Source organism: Oncorhynchus nerka, linkage group LG3, assembly GCF_034236695.1.
Source record: "Oncorhynchus nerka isolate Pitt River linkage group LG3, Oner_Uvic_2.0, whole genome shotgun sequence".
NCBI classification, from domain to species: domain Eukaryota; kingdom Metazoa; phylum Chordata; class Actinopteri; order Salmoniformes; family Salmonidae; genus Oncorhynchus; species Oncorhynchus nerka.
This window is the reverse complement of record NC_088398.1, coordinates 71,074,548-71,095,382: the sequence shown is the minus strand read 5'-3', so window position 1 is coordinate 71,095,382 and position 20,835 is coordinate 71,074,548. Positions and strand designations below refer to the sequence as shown.

The following is a 20,835-nucleotide window of genomic DNA, read 5'->3' as shown; positions in this document are numbered from 1 at the left end:
CTCTCTCTTCCCTCCCCCCTTTCTTTCTCCCTCTCTCTCCCTCTCTCCCCACTCCCCTCTCAACCCCGCCCCTCTCTTTCTCCCTCTCGCTCCCTCTCTCTCTCTACGCCTCCTCTCCCACCTTCTCCCAGAGACGTAGCTAAGAACTCTCTCCTGCGCTGGCCCGTGTTCCTGTACTGGACATGCCTGGGCTTATTCGACGCCTGTATCTTCTTTTTTGGTGCCTACTTCCTGTTCGACAACACCACCTTCACTAGCAACGGACAGGTGAGCCCCGGCAACCGCCTCCACGGAAAACTGTCAAGGACTAGTTGACAAGTTGCCCCCAACTACAGATCTAGAATCAGATGACCAACACCAAGTCATAAGCATTGACTATTAGCTTGATTCAACAACACCCTGTTTGGCTCTAGTCAGAAGAGGTGCACTGTGTAGGTCAAAGGATTCCATTTGAGAGTCACCATAGTGATGGTCTCTAGAACACCCATCTCCACGTGATTGTCCAATAACACCAGAGTAAGACAATGTGGTCAGCTTTTGGTTATCTATGGGTAAGTTATGGTCAGGTTGTGGTTGAGTTGTGTTCAGGGTTTCAGTGGTCCTCTTTAGCTTGGCAACCATCAGGATTCCATTCATATGGACAATGCTATTGCATCTTTCTCTGCACTGTTGATTTATGTCATATTAACTGTTGCCTTTGGTCCTGTTTTTTCTCTTTAAGTTGAAACATCCTGGAATTAATTTATTCTATGTCCTGATTTATTTTCTTTCTTCTTCCTCCTCTCTGCTTCATCTTCTCTTCTTCTTCCTCCTCTCTGCTTCGTCTTCTCTTCTTCTTCCTCCTCTCTGCTTCGTCTTCTCTTCTTCTTCCTCCTCTCTGCTTCGTCTTCTCTTCTTCTTCCTCCTCTCTGCTTCGTCTTCTCTTCTTCTTCCTCCTCTCTGCTTCGTCTTCTCTTCTTCTTCCTCCTCTCTGCTTTGTCTTCTCTTATTCTTCCTCCTCTCTGCTTCTTCTTCTTCTCTTCTTCCTCCTCTCTGCTTCTTCTTCTTCTTCCTCCTTTCTGCTTCGTCTTCTCTTCTTCCTCCTCTCTGCTTCTTCTTCTTCTCTTCTTCCTCCTCTCTGCTTCTTCTTCTCTTCTTCCTCCTCTCTGCTTCGTCTTCTCTTCTTCCTCCTCTCTGCTTATTCTTCCTCCTCCTCTCTGCTTCTTCTTCTTCCTCCTCTCTGCTTCTTCTTCTTCTTCCTCCTCTCTGCCTCTTCTTCTTCTTCCTCCTCTCTGCTTCTTCTTCTTCCTCCTTTCTGCTTCTTCTTCTTCTTCCTCCTCCTCTCTGCTTATTCTTCTTCTTCCTCCTCCTCTCTACTTCTTCTTCTTCTTCCTCCTCTCTGCTTCGTCTTCTCTTCTGCTTCTTCTCTCTTTATTTTGCTTTTGTTCCTGTTCCTCAGCTTATGACCACCAACACACAGATGGTAAGCCTGTCTCTCTCCCTCTCTCTCTCTGTCTATCATGTGCTTTTAACTTCTGTTCGTTTTTAATTATGAGTTTAGCTTTGAGTTTTACCGTTTCATCCCGAAACATGGATCCATCCATCCTCACTCCGCTGTGTAGTTAGGTACCACATGTAGGGCCTCTCTACCAACACCTGACGTCAGCAGCTCCACTCTACTAATATACATACTAGTCTCTCCCCCACATCCTTATGTGTTGTCCTGGTAGTAGACTTAAAATAATGTGTGTGTGTGTGTGTGTGTGTGTGTGTGTGTGTGTGTGTGTGTGTGTGTGTGTGTGTGTGTGTGTGTGTGTGTGTGTGTGTGTGTGTGTGTGTGTGTGTAGTAGTACATAGACAACACATTTAGTGAGAAAAGCGGTCTCTCTGCTGTTTTAACAACATGGATTCATTCTAGCTGCACTGTCTTGGATGGTGATCTCTCACCCTAACTACGTTTCTGTGTTTGTAGAGAGATGTATTTCTAGCATTTCAAATCAAATCAAAGTTTATTTGTCACGTGCGCCGAATACAACAGGTGTAGACCTTACAGTGAAATGCTTACTTACAGGCTCTAACCAATAGTGCAAAAAAGGTATTAGGTGAACAATAGGTAAGTAAAGAAATAAAACAACAGTAAAAAGACTGGCAATATACAGTAGCGAGGCTATAAAAGTAGCGAGGCTACATACAGACACCGGTTAGTGGGTGGCGGGACACAATGCAGATAGCCCGGTTAGCCAATGTGCGGGAGCACTGGTTGGTCGGCCCAATTGAGGTAGTATGTACATGAATGTATAGTTAAAGTGACTGTGCATACATCATAAACAGAGAGTAGCAGCAGCGTAAAAGAGGGGTTGGGGGGGCACACAATGCAAGTAGTCTGGGTAGCCATTTGATTACCTGTTCAGGAGTCTTATGGCTTGGGGGTAAAAACTGTTGAGAAGCCTTTTTGTCCTAGACTTGGCACTCCGGTACCGCTTGCCATGCAGTAGTAGAGAGAACAGTCTATGACTGGGGTGGCTGGGGTCTTTGACAATTTTTAGGGCCTTCCTCTGACACAGCCCGGTGTAGAGGTCCTGGATGGCAGGCAGCTTAGTCACAGTGATTTACTGGGCCGTACGCACGACCCTCTGTAGTGCCTTGCGGTCAGTGGCCGAGCAATTAACGTACCAGGCAGTGATGCAACCAGTCAGCTCTCGATGTTGCAGCTGTAGAACCTTTTGAGGATCTCAGGACCCATGCCAAATCGTTTTAGTTTCCTGAGGGGGAATAGGCTTTGTCGTGCCCTCTTCACGACTATCTTGGTGTGTTTGGATCATTCTAGTTTGTTGTTGATGTGGACACCAAGGAACTTGAAGCTCTCAACCTGCTCCACTACAGCCCCATCGATGAGAAGGGGGCGTGCTCGGTCCTCCTTTTCCTGTAGTTCACAATCATCTCCTTAGTCTTAGTTATGTTGAGGGATAGGTTGTTATTCTGGCACCACGCGGCCAGGTCTCTGACCTCCTCCCTATAGGCTGTCTCGTCGTTGTCGGTGATCAGGCCTACCACTGTTGTGTCAACTGCAAACTTAATGATGGTGTTGGAGTCATGCCTGGCCATGCAGTCGTGGGTGAACAGGGAGTACAGGAGGGGACTGAGCACGCACCCCTGTGGAGCTCCAGTGTTGAGGATCAACGTGGCAGTTGTGTTGCTACCTACCCTCACCACCTGGGGGCGGTCCATCAGGAAGTCCAGGATCCAGTTGCAGAGGGAGGTGTTTAGTCCCAGGATCCTTAGCTTAGTGAAGAGCTTTGAGGGTAATATGGTGTTGAACGCTGAGCTGTAGTCAATGAATAGCATTCTCACATAAGTGTTCCTTTTGTCCAGGTGGGAAGGGCAGTGTGGAGTGCAATAGAGATTGCATCATCTGTGGATCTGTTTGGGCGGTATGCAAATTGGAGTTTCTGCGATGATGGTGTTGATGTGAGCCATGACCAGCCTTTCAAAGCACTTCATGGCTACGGACGTGAGTGCTACAGGTCTGTAGTCATTTAGGCAGGTTGCCTTTGTGTTCTTGGGCACAGGTACTATGGTGGTCTGCTTGAAACATGTTGGTATTACAGACTCAATCTGGGACATGTTGAAAATGTCAGTGAAGACACCTGCCAGTTGGTCAGCACATGCCCGGAGCACACGTCCTGGTAATCAGTCTGGCCCCGCAACCTTGTGTATGTTGACCTGTTTAACCTCTCTAGGGTATGCGTCCCACCTGGCCAACATCCAGTGAGATTGCAGAGCGCCAAATTCAAGTACAGAAATACTCATTATAAAAATTCAGAAAAGATACAACTATTTTACATAGGTTTAAAGATGAACTTCTTGTGAATCCAACCGATTTTAAAAATGCTTTACGGCGAAAGCATACCTTACAATTATTTGAGAACATAGCCCAGCAGACAAATCATTACAAACAGTAACCAGCCAAGTAGAAGAGTTACACAAGTCAGAAAAAGAGAAATAATTAATCACTTACCTTTGATGATCTTCATATGTTTGCACTCAGAAGATTTATTCAATAAATGTTCCTTTTGTTCGATAAAGTCTCTCTTTATATCCGAAAACCTCTGTTTTGTTAGCGCGTTTTCTTCAATAATCCACAGGCTCAAACACAGTCACAACCGGCAGACAAAAAAATCCAAATTGTATCCGTAAAGTTCATAGAAACATGTCAAACGATGTCTATATTCAATCCTCAGGTTGTTTTTAGCCTAAATAATCGATAATATTTCAACCTGACAATAACGTTGTCAATATAAAAGGTGAACAAGAAAGATTAACTTCTTGTGAAGAAAAGCTCTGTGACACGGCAGGGTCCACTCATTCAGACTGCTCTTACTCCCTCATTTTTCAGAATACAAGCCTGAAACAATTTCTAAAGACTGTTGACATCTAGTGGAAGGCACAGGAACTGCAATTTGAGTTCTAAGTCAATGGATACTGTAATGGCATTGAATAGAAAACGACAACAACAACAACAAAAATCCTACTTCCTGAATGGATCTTTCTCAGGTTTTCGCCTGCCAAATCAGTTCTGTTATACTCACAGACATTATTGTAACAGTTTTGGAAACTTTAGAGTGTTCTATCCAAATATGCTAATTATATGCATATCCTATCTTCTGGGCCTGAGTACAATTACAGTTTAATTTGGGCATGCTTTTCATCCAAAATTCCAAATGCTGCCCCCTAGAGAAGTTAAAGGTCTTACTCACATCGGCTATGGAGAGCGTGATCACACAGTCGTCCGGAACAGCTGATGCTCTCATGCATGCCTCAGTGTTGCTTGCCTCAAAGCAAGCATAGAAGTGATTTAGCTCGTCTGGTAGGCTCGTGTCACTGGGCAGCTCGTGGCTGTGCTTCCCTTTGTAATATGTAATAGTTTGCAAGCCCTGCCACATGAGACGAGCGTCGGAGCCAGTGTAGTATGATTCAATCTTAGTCCTGTATTGACGCTTTGTCTGTTTGATGGTTCATCGCAGGGCATTCTTGTAAGCTTCCGGGTTAGAGTCCCGCACCTTGAAAGCGGCAGCTCTACCCTTTAGCTCAGTGCGAATGTTGCCTGTAATCCATGGCTTCTTGTTGGGGTATGTACGTACAGTCACTGTGGGGACGACATCCTCGATGCACTTATTGATATAGCCAGTGACTGATGTGGTGTATTCCTCAATGCCATCGGAAGAATCCCTGAACATGTTCCAGTATGTGATAGCAAAACAGTCCTGTAGTTTAGCATCTGCTTCATCTGACCACTTTTTTATAGACCGAGTCATTGGTGCTTCCTGCTTTCAGTTTTGCTTGTAAGCGGGAATCAGGAGGATAGAGTTGTGGTCGGATCTGCTAAATGGAGGGTGAGGGAGAGCTTTGTACTCGTCTCTGTGTGTGGAGTACAGGTGATCTAGAATTGTTTTCCCTCTGGTTGCACATTTAACATGTTGATAGAAATTTGGTAGAACTGATTTAAAGTCTCCGGCCACTAGGAGCACCACCTCTGGGTGAGTGGTTTCCTGTTTGCTTATTTCCTTATACAGCTGACTGAGTGTGGTCTTAGTGCCAGCATCTGTCTGTGGTGGTAAATAAACAGCCACGAAAAGTATAGCTGAGAACTCTCAGAGTATTCCACTCTACCTCTCCCTCCATCTCTCTTCCTATGTCACTCTACCTCTCCCTCCATCTCTCTTCCCCTGTCACTCTATCTCTCCCTCCATCTCTCTTCCCCTGTTACTCTACATCTCCCTCATCTCTCTTCCTCTGTCACTCTACCTCTCCCTCCATCTCTCTTCCTCTGTCACTCTACCTCTCCCTCCATCTCTCTTCCCCTGTCACTCTACCTCTCCCTCCATCTCTCTTCCTCTGTCACTCTATCTCTCCCTCCATCTCTCTTCCCCTGTCACTCTATCTCTCCCTCCGTCTCTCTTCCTCTGTCACTCTACCTCTCCCTCCATCTCTCTTCCCCTGTCACTCTACCTCTCCCTCCATCTCTCTTCCTCTGTCACTCTACCTCTCCCTCATCTCTCTTCCTCTGTCACTCTACCTCTCCCTCCATCTCTCTTCCTCTGTCACTCTTGCTCTCCCTCCATCTCTCTTCCCCTGTCACTCTACCTCTCCCTCCATCTCTCTTCCTCTGTCACTCTATCTCTCCCTCCATCTCTCTTCCCCTGTCACTCTACCTCTCCCTCCATCTCTCTTCCTCTGTCACTCTACCTCTCCCTCCATCTCTCTTCCTCTGTCACTCTACCTCTCCCTCCATCTCTCTTCCCCTGTCACTCTACCTCTCCCTCCATCTATCTTCCCCTGTCACTCTATCTCTCCATCTCTCTTCCTCTGTCACTCTACCTCTCCCTCCATCTCTCTTCCCCTGTCACTCTACCTCTCCCTCCATCTCTCTTCCCCTGTCACTACCTCTCCCTCCATCTCTCTTCCTCTGTCACTCTACCTCTCCCTCCATTTCTCTTCCTCTGTCACTACCTCTCCCTCCATCTCTCTTCCTCTGTCACTCTATCTCTCCCTCCATCTCTCTTCCCCTGTCACTCTATCTCTCCCTCCATCTATCTTCCTCTGTCACTCTACCTCTCCCTCCATCTCTCTTCCTCTGTCACTACCTCTCCCTCCATCTCTCTTCCTCTGTCACTCTACCTCTCCCTCCATCTCTCTTCCCCTGTCACTCTACCTCTCCCTCCATCTCTCTTCCCCTGTCACTCTACCTCTCCCTCCATCTCTCTTCCTCTGTCACTCTACCTCTCCCTCCATCTCTCTTCCTCTGTCACTCTACCTCTCCCTCCATCTCTCTTCCTCTGTCACTACCTCTCCCTCCATCTCTCTTCCTCTGTCACTCTACCTCTCCCTCCATCTCTCTTCCCCTGTCACTCTATCTCTCCCTCCATCTCTCTTCCCCTGTCACTCTACCTCTCCCTCCATCTCTCTTCCCCTGTCACTCTACCTCTCCTCTATCTCTCCCTCCATCTCTCTTCCCCTGTCACTCTATCTCTCCCTCCATCTATCTTCCTCTGTCACTCTACCTCTCCCTCCATCTCTCTTCCTCTGTCACTACCTCTCCCTCCATCTCTCTTCCTCTGTCACTCTACCTCTCCCTCCATCTCTCTTCCCCTGTCACTCTACCTCTCCCTCCATCTCTCTTCCCCTGTCACTCTACCTCTCCCTCCATCTCTCTTCCTCTGTCACTCTACCTCTCCCTCCATCTCTCTTCCTCTGTCACTCTATCTCTCCCTCCATCTCTCTTCCTCTGTCACTACCTCTCCCTCCATCTCTCTTCCTCTGTCACTCTACCTCTCCCTCCATCTCTCTTCCCCTGTCACTCTATCTCTCCCTCCATCTCTCTTCCCCTGTCACTCTACCTCTCCCTCCATCTCTCTTCCCCTGTCACTCTACCTCTCCCTCCATCTCTCTTCCTCTGTCACTCTACCTCTCCCTCCATCTCTCTTCCTCTGTCACTCTACCTCTCCCTCCATCTCTCTTCCTCTGTCACTCTACCTCTCCCTCCATCTCTCTTCCTCTGTCACTCTACCTCTCCCTCCATCTCTCTTCCCCTGTCACTCTATCTCTCCCTCCATCTCTCTTCCTCTGTCACTCTACCTCTCCCTCCATCTCTCTTCCTCTGTCACTCTACCTCTCCCTCCATCTCTCTTCCTCTGTCACTCTACCTCTCCCTCCATCTCTCTTCCCCTGTCACTCTACCTCTCCCTCCATCTCTCTTCCTCTGTCACTCTACCTCTCCCTCCATCTCTCTTCCTCTGTCACTCTATCTCTCCCTCCATCTCTCTTCCTCTGTCACTCTACCTCTCCCTCCATCTCTCTTCCTCTGTCACTACCTCTCCCTCCATCTCTCTTCCTCTGTCACTCTACCTCTCCCTCCATCTATCTTCCCCTGTCACTCTATCTCTCCATCTCTCTTCCTCTGTCACTCTACCTCTCCCTCCATCTCTCTTCCCCTGTCACTCTACCTCTCCCTCCATCTCTCTTCCCCTGTCACTACCTCTCCCTCCATCTCTCTTCCTCTGTCACTCTACCTCTCCCTCCATCTCTCTTCCCCTGTCACTCTACCTCTCCCTCCATCTATCTTCCCCTGTCACTCTATCTCTCCATCTCTCTTCCTCTGTCACTCTACCTCTCCCTCCATCTCTCTTCCCCTGTCACTCTACCTCTCCCTCCATCTCTCTTCCCTGTCACTACCTCTCCCTCCATCTCTCTTCCTCTGTCACTCTACCTCTCCCTCCATCTCTCTTCCTCTGTCACTACCTCTCCCTCCATCTCTCTTCCTCTGTCACTCTATCTCTCCTCCATCTCTCTTCCCCTGTCACTCTATCTCTCCTCCATCTATCTTCCTCTGTCACTCTACCTCTCCCTCCATCTCTCTTCCTCTGTCACTACCTCTCCCTCCATCTCTCTTCCTCTGTCACTCTACCTCTCCCTCCATCTCTTCCCCTGTCACTCTACCTCTCCCTCCATCTCTCTTCCCCTGTCACTCTACCTCTCCCTCCATCTCTCTTCCTCTGTCCTCTACCTCTCCCTCCATCTCTCTTCCTCTGTCACTCTACCTCTCCTCCATCTCTCTTCCTCTGTCACTCTACCTCTCCCTCCATCTCTCTTCCTCTGTCACTACCTCTCCCTCCATCTCTCTTCCTCTGTCACTCTATCTCTCCCTCCATCTCTCTTCCCCTGTCACTCTATCTCTCCCTCCATCTATCTTCCTCTGTCACTCTACCTCTCCCTCCATCTCTCTTCCTCTGTCACTACCTCTCCCTCCATCTCTCTTCCTCTGTCACTCTACCTCTCCCTCCATCTCTCTTCCCCTGTCACTCTACCTCTCCCTCCATCTCTCTTCCCCTGTCACTCTACCTCTCCCTCCATCTCTCTTCCTCTGTCACTCTACCTCTCCCTCCATCTCTCTTCCTCTGTCACTCTACCTCTCCCTCCATCTCTCTTCCTCTGTCACTCTACCTCTCCCTCCATCTCTCTTCCTCTGTCACTACCTCTCCCTCCATCTCTCTTCCTCTGTCACTCTACCTCTCCCTCCATCTCTCTTCCCCTGTCCTCTATCTCTCCCTCCATCTCTCTTCCCTGTCACTCTACCTCTCCCTCCATCTCTCTTCCCTGTCCTCTACCTCTCCCTCCATCTCTCTTCCTCTGTCACTCTACCTCTCCCTCCATCTCTCTTCCTCTGTCACTCTACCTCTCCCTCCATCTCTCTTCCTCTGTCACTCTACCTCTCCCTCCATCTCTCTTCCTCTGTCACTCTACCTCTCCCTCCATCTCTCTTCCCCTGTCACTCTATCTCTCCCTCCATCTCTCTTCCTCTGTCACTCTACCTCTCCCTCCATCTCTCTTCCTCTGTCACTCTACCTCTCCCTCCATCTCTCTTCCTCTGTCACTCTACCTCTCCCTCCATCTCTCTTCCTCTGTCACTCTACCTCTCCCTCCATCTCTCTTCCTCTGTCACTCTACCTCTCCCTCCATCTCTCTTCCTCTGTCACTCTACCTCTCCCTCCATCTCTCTTCCTCTGTCCTCTACCTCTCCCTCCATCTCTCTTCCCTGTCACTCTATCTCTCCCTCCATCTCTCTTCCTCTGTCCTCTACCTCTCCCTCCATCTCTCTTCCTCTGTCACTCTACCTCTCCCTCCATCTCTCTTCCTCTGTCCTCTACCTCTCCCTCCATCTCTCTTCCCTGTCACTCTACCTCTCCCTCATCTCTCTTCCTCTGTCACTCTACCTCTCCCTCCATCTCTCTTCCCTGTCCTCTATCTCTCCCTCCATCTCTCTTCCTCTGTCACTCTACCTCTCCCTCCATCTCTCTTCCTCTGTCACTCTACCTCTCCCTCCATCTCTCTTCCTCTGTCACTCTACCTCTCCCTCCATCTCTCTTCCTCCTGTCTCTCTACTCCTCTCCCTCCATCTCTCTTCCTCTGTCACTCTACCTCTCCCTCCATCTCTCTTCCCCTGTCACTCTACCTCTCCTCCATCTCTCTTCCTCTGTCCTCTACCTCTCCCTCCATCTCTCTTCCTCTGTCATCTCTCTTCCTCTCACTCTCTCCCTCCATCTCTCTTCCTCTGTCCTCTACCTCTCCCTCCATCTCTCTTCCTCTGTCCTCCTACCTCTCCCTCCATCTCTCTTCCTCTGTCACTCTACCTCTCCCTCCATCTCTCTTCCCCTGTCACTCTACCTCTCCCTCCATCTCTCTTCCCCTGTCACTCTACCTCTCCCTCCATCTCTCTTCCTCTGTCACTCTACCTCTCCCTCCATCTCTCTTCCTCTGTCACTCTACCTCTCCCTCCATCTCTCTTCCTCTGTCCTCTACCTCTCCCTCCATCTCTCTTCCTCTGTCACTCTACCTCTCCCTCCATCTCTCTTCCTCTGTCACTCTACCTCTCCCTCCATCTCTCTTCCCCTGTCACTCTCCCTCTCCCTCCATCTCTCTTCCTCTGTCCTCTACCTCTCCCTCCATCTCTCTTCCTCTGTCACTCTACCTCTCCCTCCATCTCTCTTCCTCTGTCACTCTACCTCTCCTCCATCTCTCTTCCTCTGTCACTCTACCTCTCCCTCCATCTCTCTTCCTCTGTCACTCTACCTCTCCCTCCATCTCTCTTCCTCTGTCACTCTACCTCTCCCTCCATCTCTCTTCCTCTGTCACTCTACCTCTCCCTCCATCTCTCTTCCCTGTCACTCTACCTCTCCCTCCATCTCTCTTCCTCTGTCCTCTACCTCTCCCTCCATCTCTCTTCCTCTGTCTCTACCTCTCCCTCCATCTCTCTTCCTCTGTCACTCTACCTCTCCCTCCATCTCTCTTCCTCTGTCTCTACCTCTCCCTCCATCTCTCTTCCTCTGTCACTCTACCTCTCCCTCCATCTCTCTTCCTCTGTCCTCTACCTCTCCCTCCATCTCTCTTCCTCTGTCACTCTACCTCTCCCTCCATCTCTCTTCCTCTGTCCTCTACCTCTCCCTCCATCTCTCTTCCTCTGTCACTCTACCTCTCCCTCCATCTCTCTTCCTCTGTCCTCTACCTCTCCCTCCATCTCTCTTCCTCTGTCACTCTCCCTCCATCTCTTCCTCTGTCACTCTACCTCTCCTCCATCTCTCTTCCCCTCTGTCACTCTACCTCTCCCTCCATCTCTCTTCCTCTGTCACTCTACCTCTCCCTCCATCTCTCTTCCTCTGTCCTCTACCTCTCCCTCCATCTCTCTTCCTCTGTCACTCTACCTCTCCCTCCATCTCTCTTCCTCTTCCTCTACCTCTCCTCCTCTCTCTTCCTCTGTCCTCTACCTCTCCCTCCATCTCTCTTCCTCTGTCCTCTATCTCTCCCTCCATCTCTCTTCCTCTGTCACTCTACATCTCTCTCTGTCACTCCTCTCCCTCCATCTCTCTTCCTCTGTCACTCTACCTCTCCCTCCATCTCTCTTCCTCTGTCACTACCTCTCCCTCCATCTCTCTTCCTCTGTCACTCTACCTCTCCCTCCATCTCTCTTCCATCTCTGTCCTGTCTACCTCTCCCTCCATCTCTCTTCCTCTGTCACTCTACCTCTCCCTCCATCTCTCTTCCTCTGTCACTCTACCTCTCCCTCCATCTCTCTTCCTCTGTCACTCTACCTCTCCCTCCATCTCTCTTCCTCTGTCACTCTACCTCTCCCTCCATCTCTCTTCCTCTGTCACTCTCCCTCCATCTCTCTTCCTCTGTCACTCTCTCTCCCTCCATCTCTCTTCCTCTGTCACTCTACCTCTCCCTCCATCTCTCTTCCTCTGTCACTCTACCTCTCCCTCCATCTCTCTTCCTCTGTCACTCTACCTCTCCCTCCATCTCTCTTCCTCTGTCACTCTACCTCTCCCTCCATCTCTCTTCCTCTGTCCTCTACCTCTCCCTCCATCTCTCTTCCTCTGTCACTCTACCTCTCCCTCCATCTCTCTTCCCTGTCACTCTATCTCTCCCTCCATCTCTCTTCCTCTGTCCTCTACCTCTCCCTCCATCTCTCTTCCTCTGTCACTCTACCTCTCCCTCCATCTCTCTTCCTCTGTCACTCTACCTCTCCCTCCATCTCTCTTCCTCTGTCCTCTACCTCTCCCTCCATCTCTCTTCCTCTGTCACTACCTCTCTCTTCCTCTGTCACTCTACCTCCCCTCCATCTCTCCTCTGTCCTCTACCTCTCCCTCCATCTCTCTTCCTCTGTCACTCTACCTCTCCCTCCATCTCTCTTCCTCTGTCACTCTACCTCTCCCTCCATCTCTCTTCCTCTGTCACTCTATCTCTCCCTCCATCTCTCTTCCTCTGTCACTCTACCTCTCCCTCCATCTCTCTTCCTCACTCCCTCCATCTCTCTTCCTCTGTCTCTACCTCTCCCTCCATCTCTCTTCCTCTGTCACTCTACCTCTCCCTCCATCTCTCTTCCTCTGTCACTCTACCTCTCCCTCCATCTCTCTTCCTCTGTCCTCTACCTCTCCCTCCATCTCTCTTCCTCTGTCCTCTACATCTCCTCCATCTCTCTTCCTCTGTCACTCTACCTCTCCCTCCATCTCTCTTCCTCTGTCCTCTACCTCTCCCTCCATCTCTCTTCCTCTGTCACTCTACCTCTCCCTCCATCTCTCTTCCTCTGTCACTCTACCTCTCCCTCCATCTCTCTTCCTCTGTCCTCTACCTCTCCCTCCATCTCTCTTCCTCTGTCACTCTACCTCTCCCTCCATCTCTCTTCCTCTGTCACTCTACCTCTCCCTCCATCTCTCTTCCTCTGTCCTCTACCTCTCCCTCCATCTCTCTTCCTCTGTCACTCTCTCTCCCTCCATCTCTCTTCCTCTGTCACTCTACCTCTCCCTCCATCTCTCTTCCTCTCCTGTCTTCCTCTCCTCCATCTTCCTCTCCCTCCATCTCTCTTCCTCTGTCACTCTACCTCTCCCTCCATCTCTCTTCCTCTGTCCTCTACCTCTCCCTCCATCTCTCTTCCTCTGTCACTCTACCTCTCCCTCCATCTCTCTTCCTCTGTCACTCTACCTCTCCCTCCATCTCTCTTCCTCTGTCACTCTACCTCTCCCTCCATCTCTCTTCCTCTGTCACTCTACCTCTCCCTCCATCTCTCTTCCTCTGTCACTCTACCTCTCCCTCCATCTCTCTTCCTCTGTCCCTCTCTCTCCCTCCATCTCTTCCTCTGTCACTCTACCTCTCCCTCCATCTCTCTTCCTCTGTCCTCTACCTCTCCCTCCATCTCTCTTCCTCTGTCACTCTACCTCTCTCCCTCCATCTCTCTTCCTCTGTCACTCTACCTCTCCCTCCATCTCTCTTCCTCTGTCACTCTACCTCTCCCTCCATCTCTCTTCCTCTGTCACTCTACCTCTCCCTCCATCTCTCTTCCTCTGTCACTCTACCTCTCCCTCCATCTCTCTTCCTCTGTCACTCTACCTCTCCCTCCATCTCTCTTCCTCTGTCACTCTACCTCTCCCTCCATCTCTCTTCCTCTGTCACTCTACCTCTCCCTCCATCTCTCTTCCTCTGTCACTCTACCTCTCCCTCCATCTCTCTTCCTCTGTCACTCTACCTCTCCCTCCATCTCTCTTCCTCTGTCACTCTACCTCTCCCTCCATCTCTCTTCCTCACTGTACCTCTCCATCCTCTCCCTCCATCTCTCTTCCTCTGTCCTCTACCTCTCCCTCCATCTCTCTTCCTCTGTCACTCTACCTCTCCCTCCATCTCTCTTCCTCTGTCACTCTACCTCTCCCTCCATCTCTCTTCCTCTGTCACTCTACCTCTCCCTCCATCTCTCTTCCTCTGTCACTCTATCTCTCCCTCCATCTCTCTTCCTCTGTCACTCTACCTCTCCCTCCATCTCTCTTCCTCTCACTCTACCTCTCCCTCCATCTCTCTTCCTCTGTCCTCTACCTCTCCCTCCATCTCTCTTCCTCTGTCACTCTACCTCTCTCCCTCCATCTCTCTTCCTCTGTCACTCTACCTCTCCCTCCATCTCTCTTCCTCTGTCCTCTCCTCTCCCTCCATCTCTCTTCCTCTGTCCTCTATCCTCTCCCCCTCCATCTCTCTTCCTCTGTCACTCTACCTCTCCCTCCATCTCTCTTCCTCTGTCACTCTATCTCTCCCTCCATCTCTCTTCCTCTGTCACTCTACCTCTCCCTCCATCTCTCTTCCTCTGTCCTCTACCTCTCCCTCCATCTCTCTTCCTCTGTCACTCTACCTCTCCCTCCATCTCTCTTCCTCTGTCACTACCTCTCCCTCCATCTCTCTTCCTCTGTCACTCTACCTCTCCCTCCATCTCTCTTCCTCTGTCACTCTACCTCTCCCTCCATCTCTCTTCCTCTGTCCTCTACCTCTCCCTCCATCTCTCTTCCTCTGTCACTCTACCTCTCCCTCCATCTCTCTTCCTCTGTCACTCTACCTCTCCCTCCATCTCTCTTCCTCTGTCACTCTACCTCTCCCTCCATCTCTCTTCCTCTGTCACTCTACCTCTCCCTCCATCTCTCTTCCTCTGTCCTCTACCTCTCCCTCCATCTCTCTTCCTCTGTCACTCTACCTCTCCCTCCATCTCTCTTCCTCTGTCCTCTACCTCTCCCTCCATCTCTCTTCCTCTGTCACTCTACCTCTCCCTCCATCTCTCTTCCTCTGTCACTCTACCTCTCCCTCCATCTCTCTTCCTCTGTCACTCTACCTCTCCCTCCATCTCTCTTCCTCTGTCACTCTACCTCTCCCTCCATCTCTCTTCCTCTGTCACTCTATCTCTCCCTCCATCTCTCTTCCTCTGTCACTCTACCTCTCCCTCCATCTCTCTTCTCTGTCCTCTACCTCTCCCTCCATCTCTCTTCCTCTGTCACTCTACCTCTCCCTCCATCTCTCTTCCTCTGTCACTCTACCTCTCCCTCCATCTCTCTTCCTCTGTCACTCTACCTCTCCCTCCATCTCTCTTCCTCTGTCACTCTACCTCTCCCTCCATCTCTCTTCCTCTGTCCTCTATCTCTCCCTCCATCTCTCTTCCTCTCTGTCTACCTCTCCTCCATCTCTCTTCCTCCCTACCTCCCTCCATCTCTCTTCCTCTGTCACTCTACCTCTCCCTCCATCTCTCTTCCTCTGTCACTCTACCTCTCCCTCCATCTCTCTTCCTCTGTCACTCTACCTCTCCCTCCATCTCTCTTCCTCTGTCTCTACCTCTCCCTCCATCTCTCTTCCTCTGTCCTCTACCTCTCCCTCCATCTCTCTTCCTCTGTCACTCTACCTCTCCCTCCATCTCTCTTCCTCTGTCACTCTACCTCTCCCTCCATCTCTCTTCCTCTGTCACTCTACCTCTCCCTCCATCTCTCTTCCTCTGTCACTCTACCTCTCCCTCCATCTCTCTTCCTCTGTCACTCTACCTCTCCCTCCATCTCTCTTCCTCTGTCACTCTACCTCTCCCTCCATCTCTCTTCTCTCCTGTCACTCCTACTCTCTCCCTCCATCTCTCTTCCTCTGTCACTCTACCTCTCCCTCCATCTCTCTTCCTCTGTCCTCTACCTCTCCCTCCATCTCTCTTCCTCTGTCACTCTACCTCTCCCTCCATCTCTCTTCCTCTGTCACTCTACCTCTCCCTCCATCTCTCTTCCTCTGTCACTCTATCTCTCCCTCCATCTCTCTTCCTCTGTCACTCTACCTCTCCCTCCATCTCTCTTCCTCTGTCACTCTACCTCTCCCTCCATCTCTCTTCCTCTGTCACTCTACCTCTCCCTCCATCTCTCTTCCTCTGTCACTCTACCTCTCCCTCCATCTCTCTTCCTCTGTCACTACCTCTCCCTCCATCTCTCTTCCTCTGTCACTCTACCTCTCCCTCCATCTCTCTTCCTCTGTCACTCTACCTCTCCCTCCATCTCTCTTCCTCTGTCACTCTACCTCTCCCTCCATCTCTCTTCCTCTGTCACTCTATCTCTCCCTCCATCTCTCTTCCTCTGTCACTCTATCTCTCCCTCCATCTCTCTTCCTCTGTCACTCTACCTCTCCCTCCATCTCTCTTCCTCTGTCACTCTACCTCTCCCTCCATCTCTCTTCCTCTGTCACTCTACCTCTCCCTCCATCTCTCTTCCTCTGTCACTCTACCTCTCCCTCCATCTCTCTTCCTCTGTCACTCTACCTCTCCCTCCATCTCTCTTCCTCTGTCACTCTACCTCTCCCTCCATCTCTCTTCCTCTGTCACTCTACCTCTCCCTCCATCTCTCTTCCTCTGTCACTCTACCTCTCCCTCCATCTCTCTTCCTCTGTCACTCTACCTCTCCCTCCATCTCTCTCTTCCTCTGTCCTCTACCTCTCCCTCCATCTCTCTTCCTCTGTCACTCTACTCTCTCCCTCCATCTCTCTTCCTCTGTCACTCTACCTCTCCCTCCATCTCTCTTCCTCTGTCACTCTATCTCTCCTCCATCTCTCTTCCTCTGTCACTCTACCTCTCCCTCCATCTCTCTTCCTCTGTCCTACCTCTCCCTCCATCTCTCTTCCTCTGTCCTACCTCTCCCTCCATCTCTCTTCCTCTGTCACTCTACCTCTCCCTCCATCTCTCTTCCTCTGTCCTCTCCCTCCACCTCTCCCTCCATCTCTCTTCCTCTGTCACTCTACCTCTCCCTCCATCTCTCTTCCTCTGTCCTCCTACCTCTCCCTCCATCTCTCTTCCTCTGTCACTCTACCTCTCCCTCCATCTCTCTTCCTCTCTCTATCTCTCCCTCCATCTCTCTTCCTCTGTCACTCTACCTCTCCCTCCATCTCTCTTCCTCTGTCACTCTACCTCTCCCTCCATCTCTCTTCCTCTGTCACTCTACCTCTCCCTCCATCTCTCTTCCTCTGTCACTCTACCTCTCCCTCCATCTCTCTTCCTCTGTCTCTCTCCATCCTCTCCCTCCTCTCTCCCTCCTCTCTTCCTCTGTCCTCTACCTCTCCCTCCATCTCTCTTCCTCTGTCACTCTACCTCTCCCTCCATCTCTCTCTTCCTCTGTCACTCTACCTCTCCTCCATCTCTCTTCCTCTGTCACTCTACCTCTCCCTCCATCTCTCTTCCTCTGTCCTCATCTCTTCCTCCATCTCTTCCCTCCATCTCTCTTCCCTCTGTCCTCTACCTCTCCCTCCATCTCTCTTCCTCTGTCACTCTACCTCTCCCTCCATCTCTCTTCCTCTGTCACTCTACCTCTCCCTCCATCTCTCTTCCTCTGTCCTCTCCCTCCCTCTCTTCCTCCATCTCTCTTCCTCTCTTCCTCTGTCACTCTACCTCTCCCTCCATCTCTCTTCCTCTGTCACTCTACCTCTCCCTCCATCTCTCTTCCTCTGTCACTCTACCTCTCCCTCCATCTCTCTTCCTCTGTCACTCTACCTCTCCTCCTCTCTTCCTCTGTCACTCTATCTCCTCCTTCTTCCTCTGTCACTCTACCTCTCCCTCCATCTCTTCTGTCCTCTACCTCTCCCTCCATCTCTCTTCCTCTGTCACTCTACCTCTCCCTCCATCTCTCTTCCTCTGTCCTCTACCTCTCCCTCCATCTCTCTTCCTCTGTCACTCTACCTCTCCCTCCATCTCTCTTCCTCTGTCACTCTACCTCTCCCTCCATCTCTCTTCCTCTGTCACTCTATCTCTCCCTCATCTCTCTTCCTCTGTCACTCTACCTCTCCCTCCATCTCTCTTCCTCTGTCACTCTACCTCTCCCTCCATCTCTCTTCCTCTGTCACTACCTCTCCCTCCATCTCTCTTCCTCTGTCACTCTACCTCTCCCTCCATCTCTCTTCCTCTGTCACTCTACCTCTCCCTCCATCTCTCTTCCTCTGTCACTCTACCTCTCCCTCCATCTCTCTTCCTCTGTCACTCTACCTCTCCCTCCATCTCTCTTCCTCTGTCACTCTACCTCTCCCTCCATCTCTCTTCCTCTGTCACTCTACCTCTCCCTCCATCTCTCTTCCTCTGTCACTCTACCTCTCCCTCCATCTCTCTTCCTCTGTCACTCTACCTCTCCCTCCATCTCTCTTCCTCTGTCACTCTACCTCTCCCTCCATCTCTCTTCCTCTGTCCTCTCTCTCCCTCCATCTCTCTTCCTCTGTCCTCTATCTCTCCCTCCATCTCTCTTCCTCTGTCACTCTACCTCTCCCTCCATCTCTCTTCCTCTGTCACTCTACCTCTCCCTCCATCTCTCTTCCTCTGTCACTCTACCTCTCCCTCCATCTCTCTTCCTCTGTCACTCTACCTCTCCCTCCATCTCTCTTCCTCTGTCACTCTACCTCTCCCTCCATCTCTCTTCCTCTGTCACTCTACCTCTCCCTCCATCTCTCTTCCTCTGTCTCTGTCACTCTACCTCTCCCTCCATCTCTCTTCCTCTGTCACTCTATCTCTCCCTCCATCTCTCTTCCTCTGTCACTCTACCTCTCCCTCCATCTCTCTTCCTCTGTCACTCTACCTCTCCCTCCATCTCTCTTCCTCTGTCACTACCTCTCCCTCCATCTCTCTTCCTCTGTCACTCTACCTCTCCCTCCATCTCTCTTCCTCTGTCACTACCTCTCCCTCCATCTCTCTTCCTCTGTCACTCTACCTCTCCCTCCATCTCTCTTCCTCTGTCACTCTACCTCTCCCTCCATCTCTCTTCCTCTGTCACTCTACCTCTCCCTCCATCTCTCTTCCTCTGTCACTCTACCTCTCCCTCCATCTCTCTTCCTCTGTCACTCTACCTCTCCCTCCATCTCTCTTCCTCTGTCACTCTACCTCTCCCTCCATCTCTCTTCCTCTGTCCTCTCTACCTCTCCCTCCATCTCTCTTCCCCTGTCACTCTACCTCTCCCTCCATCTCTCTTCCCCTGTCCTCTACCTCTCCTCCATCTCTCTTCCTCTGTCCTCTACCTCTCCCTCCATCTCTCTTCCTCTGTCCTCTATCCTCTCCCTCCATCTCTCTTCCTCTGTCACTCTACCTCTCCCTCCATCTCTCTTCCTCTGTCACTCTACCTCTCCCTCCATCTCTCTTCCTCTGTCACTCTACCTCTCCCTCCATCTCTCTTCCTCTGTCCTCTCTACCTCTCCCTCCATCTCTCTTCCTCTGTCCTCTACCTCTCCCTCCATCTCTCTTCCTCTGTCACTCTACCTCTCCCTCCATCTCTCTTCCTCTGTTCTCTCCCCTCCCTCCATCTCTCTTCCTCTGTCACTCTATCTCTCCCTCCATCTCTCTTCCTCTGTCCACTCTACCTCTCCCTCCATCTCTCTTCCTCTGTCACTACCTCTCCCTCCATCTCTCTTCCTCTGTCACTACCTCTCCCTCCATCTCTCTTCCTCTGTCACTCTACCTCTCCCTCCATCTCTCTTCCTCTGTCACTCTACCTCTCCCTCCATCTCTCTTCCTCTGTCACTCTACCTCTCCCTCCATCTCTCTTCCTCTGTCCTCTACCTCTCCCTCCATCTCTCTTCCTCTGTCACTCTACCTCTCCCTCCATCTCTCTTCCTCTGTCACTCTACTCTCTCCTCCATCTCTCTTCCTCTGTCACTCTACCTCTCCCTCCATCTCTCTTCCTCTGTCCTCTACCTCTCCCTCCATCTCTCTTCCTCTGTCACTCTACCTCTCCCTCCATCTCTCTTCCTCTGTCACTCTACCTCTCCCTCCATCTCTCTTCCTCTGTCACTACCTCTCCTCCATCTCTCTTCCTCTGTCACTCTACCTCTCCCTCCATCTCTCTTCCTCTGTCACTCTACCTCTCCCTCCATCTCTCTTCCTCTGTCACTCTACCTCTCCCTCCATCTCTCCCTCCATCTCTCTTCCTCTGTCACTCTACCTCTCCCTCCATCTCTCTTCCTCTGTCTACTCTCCCTCCATCTCTCCTCCACTCTCTCTCTTCCTCTGTCACTCCCTATCTCTCTCCCTCCATCTCTCTTCCTCTGTCACTCTACCTCTCCCTCCATCTCTCTTCCTCTGTCACTCTACCTCTCCCTCCATCTCTCTTCCTCTGTCCTCTACCTCTCCCTCCATCTCTCTTCCTCTGTCACTCTACCTCTCCCTCCATCTCTCTTCCTCTGTCACTCTACCTCTCCCTCCATCTCTCTTCCTCCTGTCCTCTACCTCTCCCTCCATCTCTCTTCCTCTGTCACTCTACCTCTCCCTCCATCTCTCTTCCTCTGTCACTCTATCTCTCCCTCCATCTCTCTTCCTCTGTCACTCTATCTCTCCCTCCATCTCTCTTCCTCTGTCACTCTACCTCTCCCTCCATCTCTCTTCCTCTGTCACTCTACCTCTCCCTCCATCTCTCTTCCTCTGTCACTACCTCTCCCTCCATCTCTCTTCCTCTGTCACTCTACCTCTCCCTCCATCTCTCTTCCTCTGTCACCTCTCCCTCCATCTCTCTTCCTCTGTCACTCCCTCCATCTCTCTTCCTCTGTCACTCTACCTCTCCCTCCATCTCTCTTCCTCTGTCACTCTACTCTCCCTCCATCTCTCTTCCTCTGTCACTACCTCTCCCTCCATCTCTCTTCCTCTGTCACTACCTCTCCCTCCATCTCTCTTCTCTGTCACTCTACCTCTCCCTCCATCTCTCTTCCTCTGTCACTACCTCTCCCTCCATCTCTCTTCCTCTGTCACTTCTCTCTCCATCTCTCCCCTGTCACTCTCTCCCTCCATCTCTCTTCCTCTGTCACTACCCTCTCCCTCCATCTCTTCTCTCTTCCTCTGTCCATCTATCTTCCTCTGTCTACCCTCCATCTCTCTTCCTCTGTCCTCTATCTCTCCCTCCATCTCTCTCTTCCTACCTCTCCCTCCATCTCTCTGTCACTCCATCTCCTCTCTTCCTCTGTCACTCTACCTCTCCCTCCATCTCTCTTCCTCTGTCCTCTATCTCTCCCTCCATCTCTCTT

At 51.0% G+C, this 20,835-nt stretch overlaps 1 protein-coding gene across 5 annotated transcripts in view; it reads left to right on the top strand.

The window, feature by feature from the left end:
* The window catches only part of LOC115115993 (phospholipid-transporting ATPase IH-like), a 110,415-nt gene that overhangs the window by 78,868 nt on the left and 10,712 nt on the right, over positions 1-20,835 (top strand). For 4 of the 5 annotated variants that reach the window (XR_010462638.1, XR_010462639.1, XR_010462637.1 and 1 more), the window contains exons 25-26: positions 132-267; positions 1,439-1,462. Coding sequence is in view for 1 of the 5 variants with exons in the window: in XM_065015270.1 (XP_064871342.1) it covers positions 132-267; positions 1,439-1,462 (160 nt within the window). In the remaining 4 variants the exon portion in view is untranslated. The remainder of the gene's footprint in view (positions 1-131; positions 268-1,438; positions 1,463-20,835) is intronic. The other variant, XR_010462645.1, reaches the window with a different exon arrangement.